General features: G+C 38.0%; 1 protein-coding gene across 1 annotated transcript; it reads right to left on the reverse strand.

Annotated features, from left to right (window-relative positions):
* Positions 1–1,951: 1,951 nt before the first annotated feature.
* On the reverse strand, positions 1,952–10,040 carry RAB23 (RAB23, member RAS oncogene family). The gene is made up of 6 exons (XM_009073861.1): positions 9,839–10,040; positions 8,762–8,847; positions 6,440–6,596; positions 4,781–4,863; positions 3,146–3,238; positions 1,952–2,331 (listed from the first exon to the last, which is right to left on the reverse strand). Exons 1-6 carry the CDS (start codon positions 9,991–9,993, stop codon positions 2,192–2,194), a joined length of 714 nt encoding a protein of 237 aa, XP_009072109.1. The 5' UTR covers positions 9,994–10,040; the 3' UTR covers positions 1,952–2,191.
* Positions 10,041–10,334: the final 294 nt, after the last annotated feature.

The raw sequence follows: 10,334 nt of genomic DNA on the forward strand, positions 1-10,334 counted from the left end.
TTTATACTGACAGACCTGAAATACAAACAGCTCATGGAACAGTAGTTACAGTATAACATGTAATAGTACAAACAGTCATGATACATAATACTTTTCAGTACACTGTACAAAGTCAAACAAGGCAAAAAAAAGTTTCAGACACTTTGTGGGGTTGTTTCAAGAAAAATGAATACAAAATGTGAAACTGGCAGACAGTGAAATGTAAAAGTTTCCATATTAAGAACAGTTGTCAAAACTCATCATGCATACACAAAGTTGTAAGGTGGCCCCATGATGTCTTATCCCAAGTACCTTCTTAAATTGCTAGGACAGATAGGACTTGACTCCACTTACACATACAAAACAAACAGTGATTAAATGCACTTGTTAAAAAATAAAGGCCTTTATCCAAGAGAAAATACAGAAAACTTTATGGTGAACAAGACACGGTTTTGATGCAATAGCAAAGGGCATGGAGCACCTTGAAGGTGCTTTCTTGCCAGCAACAGGAGATGTTCTAACACTTGTCAAAGTACTTGGCAGAAAGTCTAACACAGTACACACAAAATACAGAGTTCAGAGATGTTTGTGCATAACTTGCCACCCACTTCTCTCCCTGCAGACAGTGGGGAAAAAAGAATACATTTCAGTTTTCATACTCATTGACTTAGAAACAAAGTCAGTCAAGTTTCCTACATAAATTCACACAGTGAAAAGTCTTTCCTCCGAAAATATCACTCAACTCGTTTTCATTCTCATACACCATTTAAAAAAAAAAACAACTATTAAACTCTTTTTCAAGCAGCATATTTTTGCATTTGTCATGGCAGGTTTGTCGTAGAAATCTTAGAAAGTTAAAAGTACATCACACCATACAAAACCATGTAAACAAAATGGATAGTTTGCAGAAGGCATGAATGCTCTTGAAGAGGATTAGAAAGTGTTTACTTTTGGTCAATAAAAGGTATCTTGCTTAGCATTTTTAAAAGCACCTTAGTGATTTAGGAGCCTAAGCCCAAATAACTTTAAATTAGATTTGGCTCCTAAACATCTCTATCAATTAAGTGAAGTTACTGAAGCACTTTGAAATTGTTTTTGCCATGTCTCTGAACTGGCAGAATTAGGTTTCCTGTCACCAGGAGCTAACTATGAATCTGCAGCAATATTCAGGAATGTCTCACTAATGTGATCAGCTAAAAGTTTTTGGATCCTCCATAACTTAGCTTATGGTATCCATGAAAAATTTTTCTAGTAAGATAAATACTTTATGACTCCACTTTGCAAGTTCCTTTTTCATAGACAACACAGGCTACAACAATCAGACTGGAACAGGACTATGATTATATGTTCTCTCTGGGTAGCTGTTAGTGTTATTTGTTCAGTCTGTTGAGACTGAGAAATACAAACTTACAAAACATCTGTAGCACAGCATTAGGTAAAAAGGAGCATTTTTGGCACCATACATCTTTAAATCTAAGCTTTTAGGCCCAAAGTATAGCAAGTTAAATGTACACAGTGGCAGCTGGGAAAGCCTCATCAGAAATGCAACATTTTTGAAGGACAGTTTTTTGGGAAGATGCTGTTTGATGATCATTACCTGATCTCCAAGTAATGTATACACTGGAACCAAGCCTAAATATTCATCCCAAATGTTGACATATATATCTTAGCACACACACATATATATATAATGCAAGGACCTTGCACCCACAGAACTGCCAGAATCCATATGAATACAGCCAGGCATAAAATGCAGCAGTATCTTTTTGCTCTTCATTTATCATCTTAGTGTCCTGACTAACCACTTCTAACCTCTCTGAAATTCAGTTGCAAGGTTGCTACATTCCCTTGGGCCATAGTGTTATGGTCTGTACCTCTACTTGTGTTATCCTGACGTTAAATGTGCTTTATAGCTCAGCAATGCCTAGTTCATAGCTCTGTAAATAACTCCTCAAAAAAGGAAAAGCTTGCCTAATTTTTTACAAAAAGTGCATGGGGCAGCCACGGCTCTGTGTGTTGCCACCAGGTGTCTCACGCCACACACCAAACCCACAGCAGCAGCAAGTTGAAATCCACCCTCTGCCAAGGATCCCACAGGCACAAGATTTGCTAAAGCACTGGGAAAAATACCTCTACAGCTGGTTTTATTCTGTATTCAATTGCACAACTTCATCCAATGCACTGGGCTGCTTTATTTCCTCCCCAAAGTGGTCTAAGGTATGCTGCAGTTGCTAAAAGGGCTTCTGTGTTTCTTGGTCCTCTGTTTGTTTGGTTTAAGGTTGATGACATCTCCACCATTAAGAGTGCTAGAGTTTTGGTTGGAGTGACTTCCACCAGCTGTATTAAACACACCTACAGAATTTAAAGACAAGAAAAGCATTTGTATTTCATTTTTTTCACCAGCATAACACAATAACACTCGAGGTACAACACGTGCTAAGGCACAGTAGTGTACCTCAAACTTTTTAAAGGCTTTATCTATTTCTGGGTCAATTTTGCAGCTAAATTGGAAACAGAGGCAGTTGCAATTACAAGCCAGGCAGTATTTAAAGCTGGTATGCACCTGTGTAATGGAAGGGCAGCACATGCACTCAACTCTGACTGCACAGAGTTATGGTCAATCGAGTACTTATATCATAAAAGAAAAACAAGACAATTTTAAAGCCAGAAACTTTGCTGGTGTAAAGATAAGTGAAAGGCCTGAATAAAAAGGAGTGCTTTAAGGAAAATAAATGAACTCAGAAATGCCTTAAAGAAGGACTACAAAAGTTCAGTGTTTCCTTACAAAGCCCTTCTGATTTCATGCCAGATTCTTTCACCATGAGTCTCTTGTAAGTCTACACCAAGATGAGCAACACGAGCACTAATTATGCTCAAAAACCCAACAAACTTTCTCAAGTCCTTACACAATCCTGTTTAAGCAAATTTAATAAATGGGCCCTGGCCAAACGAGCCAGAACTTCTGTACATCAGTCTGAATGCCTCAAAACTTCAGAAAGCCACAGAGGTAATTTACAGAAGGAAAGGAGATGATATCCTAAGACAGGAAAGTAATAATTAGACCCTGATTCACCTTGTATTAACTCCATGAGGAAACAGATGAGACCATAAGCTTTGATGGCACAAAACACTGTTTCTGGATTTTTTTTTATTACAGTATACATACCAATCTTGTTACTGCTTGTATGTACTAGTTCTGAATCTTCAGCTGTCTGTTGCTTGAGCCTTTGAAGATATTTATCAGCCAAATACTTAAAAACTGGAATGTTAAAAAGAAAAAGGTACATCTCAGAATGCTTAAAATTAATCTCCATATTAATAAGAGTAGCTTTGTATCAAAAGTTTGCACGGTGACAACACACACATTGTTTGCAAGAAGCCTTAGAGTAATAACAGTCCTGTAAAGTAAGTCTATTAATAAAACCTGGCAGCAACATTGTTCTAATTAAGTAATGCTATCCTCGTTTCTACTGAGGTATAAAAAGTTCTAGGGATCTGAAAAAACATCCAATTAAAGCAGAATTTTCAGATCCTCTATGTGTTATGATTATTTACATTTGTAATTCAACTCATGTAAAGATGATACAGAAGTGCTTTACATTTTCCCTTGCAGATTTTTTCCCCAAGGTGAATGATGTTGATAGAGAAGAAACACATGAGTTTATTATTAAGTTTGGCTAATTAAACAAAAATAAAGTCATTAGAGACTGTGATTCCTAAGTATTCAAACACATCCCACAAGAGACAGACTGAAAATTATATCAGTACTCTTATGAAATTAAATATATACATTAAAAAGTGAACTAACCAAATATCACCAGTAGAGAAAAGGCTGCAGGAGATGCAATCTTTAATGTACTTTACTTACATATAACTGTAAAATAATTGCTTAGATCAAATTTTTTAACTATTGACAATTACAAAATAATCTATTCAACTATTAGTTTACTGTAATAACTGGACTTCTACATATATTTTATTACAAGCTTGGTGCTTACTGACAGTCATTGGGACTAAGCAGTCTTAGAATCACAAACACATAGAATCATCAGGGTTGGAGGAGATCTCTAAGATCATCAAGTCCAACCATGAACCTGTCACTGCTGGAACCACTAAACCCTAAACCAGATCCTCCAGTGCCACATCAGACACCTCTGAAACACCTCCAGGGATGGTGACTGCACCACCTCCCTGGGCAATATCCCAGTGCTGAACACCACAACAGGGAAAACATTTCTCCTCACATCCAATCTGACTCTGCCCTGGCTCAGCTCAAGGCCATTCCCTCTCTCCTCTCCCTCAGCCCTGGCAGGACACACATCCCACACCTCTCTCCAGCCCGGGCAGGAGTTGCAGAGAGCCAGGAGGTCAACCCTGAGCCTCTTCTCAAGGCTGAACAAACCCAACTCCCTCAGCCCTTGCCCATGTGCTTTAGCCCTTTTCTGCCCTCATTGCCCTTGGCTGGACTCACTCCAGTGCCTCAATGGCCTTTTTGCAGTGAGGGGCCCAAACCTGAGCACAGCACTGAGCTGTGACCTCCTCAGTGCCCAGTCCAGGGGGCTGTAACACACTGGCATCTCTAAATATTGCAGCTATGCACTGTTTGTGGAATAGAAAGCAAAGACGTATACAAAGACATGGAGCTAACACACTGATATCAAGTAACTCCAGCTGTGTTTAAGGTGTGCTGAGTCTAAAAAGGATTGCCCACAGCATGCAACAACGTGGGAAGGAACAGAGCAGCCCCAAAGTAGGGATGGCACAGTGCTAGGACAGGCACCCACCCTGCTGCACCTCCTACCTTCCGTGACGTTCAGGTCTTCCTTCACAGACGCTCGGTAGAACCTTACTCTGAGCTTCTTTGCCAGTGCTTCTGCCTCCTCACTGCACAACAGGAGACAACTTTGTTACCTGTAGTATTTCTCATCTCAGCATTTATTCTTCTGAATAAAATGCATTGTGGCAAATTAAATACAGCAAAGTGGGCCAAGAAACTCAAATCAAAAAAATACTTGATCCCGAATTCCTTTACAGTGTGTCCATTGTAAAATGAAGGGATTTTACATGCAGTTTCTTTAGGACCAAAAGTAATTGCTTTTCAGTATTGATTGACTTCATGAAATAAAATCTCCCAAGGGTTGGAAGAAAGGTGTCAGTGAAAGTAAAAGTAAGGAGGCTGTAATTAACAGCTCTAGGACCAGAACAATTATCACTGCAGAGTCGAAACAATGACAAAAGTAATCCTTAAGTATATTTTACTGAACCAGTACACTATGCAGTCAGTGAGTGCAGAGGTGAGATCAAGAATTACTTGTTTCTGTGAAGTGAAAAAGAACTTATGCTAAATTTTAAGGAATAATTTGAAGAAACCTATGAATACTTTCCGGCTAAATTTTAAAGAAAAATTTGAAGAAACCTATGAATACTTTCCTAAGGGAAATCACATCATCAGAAGGATGATGTTACTGAGACAGGCAGTGTGTGCTGAGAACCAAACCTAAGTGACATACCATCAATAAAGGAGGAGTTCAAATGCAATTTTGCTTTTCCTTTGAAAAATCCTTCTTTGCAGAGGAGCAGAAGCTGATTTATGCCATCAATGATAGCAAACAGACAACAAAGAAAGCCAGTGCAGGAAAGAACAAAAAGAAGAAATCATTTCAATCTCTCAGGAAGATGGTAGAAATAAAAAGAAGTGGAGAATGATCAACTTCATCATGCACTATTTTCTACACAATATGCTGTGGTAAAGAAAAGTTAGCAAGAATGAGATTGGTCATCTACACAAAGGCAGAACAAACAGTAAAATCTGTAAAGCGAAACACAGCGAGGAAGGATCAGCCCCATGCAGTTTGGGAATATTAACACATAAAAACACAGCAAGAAAGGATCAGCTCCATGCAGTTTGGGAATATTAACACATACATATTTCTATGGAGTTAGAATGTTTTGATCACAAAAAGAACAATAAAAAACCAAATTAAAGTGAAGCAAAGAATATTAAGATACTTTTCCAAACAACCTGTTTAATACTACTTCAGCATTTTAGCAAGTCCTCACTAGCCAGACTAGACAATGTGCCCTCACTGGTGCACAGCTCAGTTTAAATATAACTGTAGATTTTAACAGGAAAGAAAAATTTTACAGTCTTAAAATTTCTGATTACAAAACCAGGTGTGAGTCATATCATGGCATAACCAAACTCATGTTATTCCTCCTAGTTTGGCAAGCACTACCTACACTCATGGAGCAACACCCATCACTTGTGCTTCGAGGGCACGTGTGGATCCAGGGCATAGGTGTGCAGCAACACCCATCACTTGTGCTTCTAGGGCACGTGTGGATCCAGGGCATAGGTTGGACAACCTTAAGTCTTCACCAGAAACTCCCACAGACTTTAAAACTTGTGTATACAGGGGGCAAGTATTGCTCTTTGAAAATAGTACAATAAAACTCCTACTTCTTTATGCAAGAGTCATCAAGCAGATCGATCTTATTCTGCACAAGAACTGTGGGAATGTCTCCAACTTCGGTCACAACTTTTTCCTTCCAGGTAGGGATTGCTTTGAAGGACTCCCTGTCAGTTGTAGAAAACACAAGAACACAAGCCTGGGCTCCTAGAAATAGACAAATACAAAGCAGGCAAGAAACATTAAAAGAAACAATCTACAATCTATTTCAAACATGAGGGATTTTTTTTAGGTTTCTCCCATAAAAGAGCACTTTTACCCCCACCATGTGCCAAACCACTGGTCATAAATTCCCTGAGTGAAAATACATTGCCATGTTCTTTTGACCATTACACACACTCCTCATGATGTCTATGGGTCTGCTACCTTTCCAGCTATTTCCAGCATGGTGAACCTACTCAGGAAAAAGGAACAGGAGGGGAAAGGCTGGAATAAGCAAAAGTTAGGTTTGCTTATTGCTCATTGTTTTCCAGACAGCTTAATTAGAGGCCAGAAGGCAAAGTCTTTTTCCTGTACACAATATCTGCAAAACACATTTCATGTTACTCTTGGTGCTACACTAATTTGGATTTTGACAAGCAGAAAATTTTTATACTTTTCAGATGAAGTTGTGATTATTTCAAGTAAATGATTTGTGTTTTTAATTCATACCTGTTCTTTCACAGCACTGTGATAAATTATACATGTTTTGTTAGGGTTTGTAACAGCCTAAGCAATAGTTAGACCCCAAGGATACAGAGAAGGTACTTCCACAGCTGAAGTATTAGTGTGTGGGTTTTTAGCTGTCCAGTGGCCTTTGTTATCCTCAAGAAACTACTTTTGCTTGCACACCACCACAGGCAGAAATATTTTATTATTGATATGCCTTTATTATATTTGCTGCTTGGTAACAGTGTAAGAGGAATAGAAAGGTACATTTTATTATTGATATGCCTTTATTACATTTGCTGCTTCGTAACAGTGTAAGAGGAATAGAAAGGTAATATTTTTGAGACTGCAGGGTGATCTCGAGGTGAATACCTCAAATTACATAGAGCATCAAATTTTTTGATCAATATGAATTTTCTTTTATCTATGAGTTATTATGATGAGTTTATCCACGAGTTTCACCCCATTACTCTATTCTGTCAGTTTCTGTATTTCTTTGACACAAACCACACAACTTCTTTTATTAGGTTTCCTTTTATTAAGATTTTAAAAAGCCAAGTTCACAATCTACCTTGAGAAAGTTTTCCCAGGCTCTTTAACACTATTCCACATTCACATTAAGATTCTTCTTCTATGGTTTTATAGGAATCAAACTGAAATATTTTTGAGGACCTTCAAGATTCTGATATTTAAGGGGTTTTACCAGGAAGTTAACAAACAACAGTAAAAGAATGTCATCAAAAATTACAAAGTCTATAGAATTAAGTCTATAGAATTAAGTCTGGTCTCTCCTGCCACAGCTGCAGGGAGAGGACTAGAGGGAATGGCCTTGAGCTGAGCCAGGGCAGAGTCAGATTGGATGTGAGGAGAAATGGTTTCCATCAGAGTGTTCAGGCACTGGAATAGGGAATTGCCCAGGGAGGTGGTGGAGTCACCATCCCTGGGAGTGTTTAAGAGGTGTCTGGATCTGACACTGGAGGATCTGGTTTAGGGTTTAGGGGTTCCAGCAGTGACAGGTTAATGGTTGGACTCAATGATCTTAGAGGTTTCCTCCAACCTTGAGGATTCTATAATCCTATACAGTTCATTTCATGAAGTAAATACACTTTCCTTATTACTCTGCTGTGTTCATGTGTTCAGGGCAGGCTGTATATGAAGTAAATACACTTTCATGTGTATTTTCATGTGTTCATGTGTTCAGGGCAGGCTGTACTAGCAAGAGAACTGCTGTGCCTAGCAAAGTCTTCCTAGATGACTGGTGGATTTTTTCTCCTCTTGGATGAATGACTAAGTCCCTCAGCCATAGTTTTTGGAACATTTACAATTAGATGTCTGACAGAAGTAAGAAAACACTTTAGAGGGAAAATATAAATTTGCATCTGATTGAATGTCTACCTTCTCTACAGTGTGTGTGTTGATTTTTGTCTCACTTCATTCCATGTTTTTTCAAGGGCACTACTGAGCATCCTGCATGAAGTGGCACATAAGCCAAGGATCTTGCACAAAGGGGAGAAATGTTTGAGAATTGAACAAGCTGAACTACACATGCTTTGCACACACATGGGATCACTCATATTCTTAATACAAAGATAATAAAATATTTTAGAGATGTGCAAACCAAAAAAACCCCCAACAAGTACCAAATAACAAACATGTATTTTCACCTCTGTAGTAAGCCTTAGTTATTGCATCAAATTCTTCTTGACCTGCAGTGTCCCATAACATCAACCTGACATCTTCATCATTGACTCTGAAATAAACAACACAGTTCTGTGATCAACACAATGAACAGGAACAAATCAAAACAACTGACATGGAAATACCTTCATGTCTACAATATAAGAGTAATCCAAGCCAAATTTAACTGGATTTAAACATAATGTAACTTAATATCATTCACCTTCATCTCATACTATGGCAACAGTCCCTAAATTACATTACATGCTGTTTACTGACAATTTGTATTACATTTTCATCCTCCTTTCCTCCTCTTCCTCTACATTTCCCTCTAGAAGGAAAAATACTTCTAAGTCTACAATATAAGAGTAATCCAAGCCAAATTTAACTGGATTTAAACATAATGTAACTTAATAATCATTCACCTTCATCTCAAACTATGGCAACAGTCCCTCAATTACATTATATGCTGTTTACTGACAATCTGTATTATATTTTCCTCTTCCTCCACATTTCCCTCTATAAAAGAAAAATAATATGGACATCAAACCAAAATTTTGGTGGCTGAATAATGGTTCTTTTTTCTTTTTAATCAACCTGCAGAACTCACAGAAATTTCTCATTACCACAGTATATTCCACTTTAGCAAACATGTTGGTATTATCTGCTTATACTGCACAAACCAATTGTTTTTTCAAGAGACATTTTCACCTATATTGGCTAATAAATTTGTGCAATTGTTTTGTCATAAGCAGTTTCACTTCTTCCACAAGAAATTACAACAGAAAACTTAAAAAACATATCCAACAGGTGGTAGAATACAAAGGAAACTTGTCAAAAAGCTTAGCATGACAGATGGTCCAGATTTTATTTAAAATTCAAAATTTTGGATGGAGAATAAAGTGATCTAATTTTATGCACGGTGCAAGAGAGAGAACAACTCCCTTTGCTGTCCTTCAGAAACAGCAGGTCTTGTCTCCCAAGCTGTCCTAAATCTCAGGATTACAACAGGAGAAAGAAATAGAGGTAAAGGTACAATAGCATGTCATCTGCTTAATACCTACTGGATTTGTCTTTCCAGGAAATCTACACCAATAGTTTTCTTGTAGTCTTTTGTAAAAATCCCCTTGCAATATCGCTGAATCATACTGGACTTCCCAACAGCTCCATTTCCTACCACTACCACCTTGATGGCCACCTCCATATCTTCTTCCAACATCTCTGCGTCTCAGGTGACTCTCTGGTTTATTCAGCAAACTATTGATTCTGTCAACAAAGTAAACAGCTATTATGTTCATAAAAATGCTGTGAATAGAAAGGAAGGGGAAATAGGATCTCACACATTCATTCATATAGAAAGTACATTTTACTTCTGGCTCTTGCCACAGACTGCTTGAGTGACCTCGGACAAGTTATTTAACTAGTCTGTACTTTGATTTGCCACTTATGAACTGAAAACCTTTAGAACTGCTCATAAAAATATCCTTCCACTGTGAATATGTACTGTCATATGTCGATTACATTCCTGATGCTCCACTGCCTACTCGTACAAGATGCTCA

Source organism: Acanthisitta chloris, unplaced genomic scaffold, assembly GCF_000695815.1.
Source record: "Acanthisitta chloris isolate BGI_N310 unplaced genomic scaffold, ASM69581v1 scaffold26990, whole genome shotgun sequence".
NCBI classification, from domain to species: domain Eukaryota; kingdom Metazoa; phylum Chordata; class Aves; order Passeriformes; family Acanthisittidae; genus Acanthisitta; species Acanthisitta chloris.

Coding starts and splice junctions, on each gene's coding strand:
- RAB23 (XM_009073861.1), bottom strand. CDS start 9,993: ATGTTGGAAGAAGATATGGAGGTGGCCATCAAGGTGGTAGTGGTAGGA. Junction 8,848..9,838: donor TTCCTGGAAAGACAAATCCA/GTAGGTATTAAG, acceptor TGTTTATTTCAG/AGTCAATGATGAAGATGTCA. Junction 4,864..6,439: donor GATGACTCTTGCATAAAGAA/GTAGGAGTTTTA, acceptor CCTGTTGTGCAG/TGAGGAGGCAGAAGCACTGG.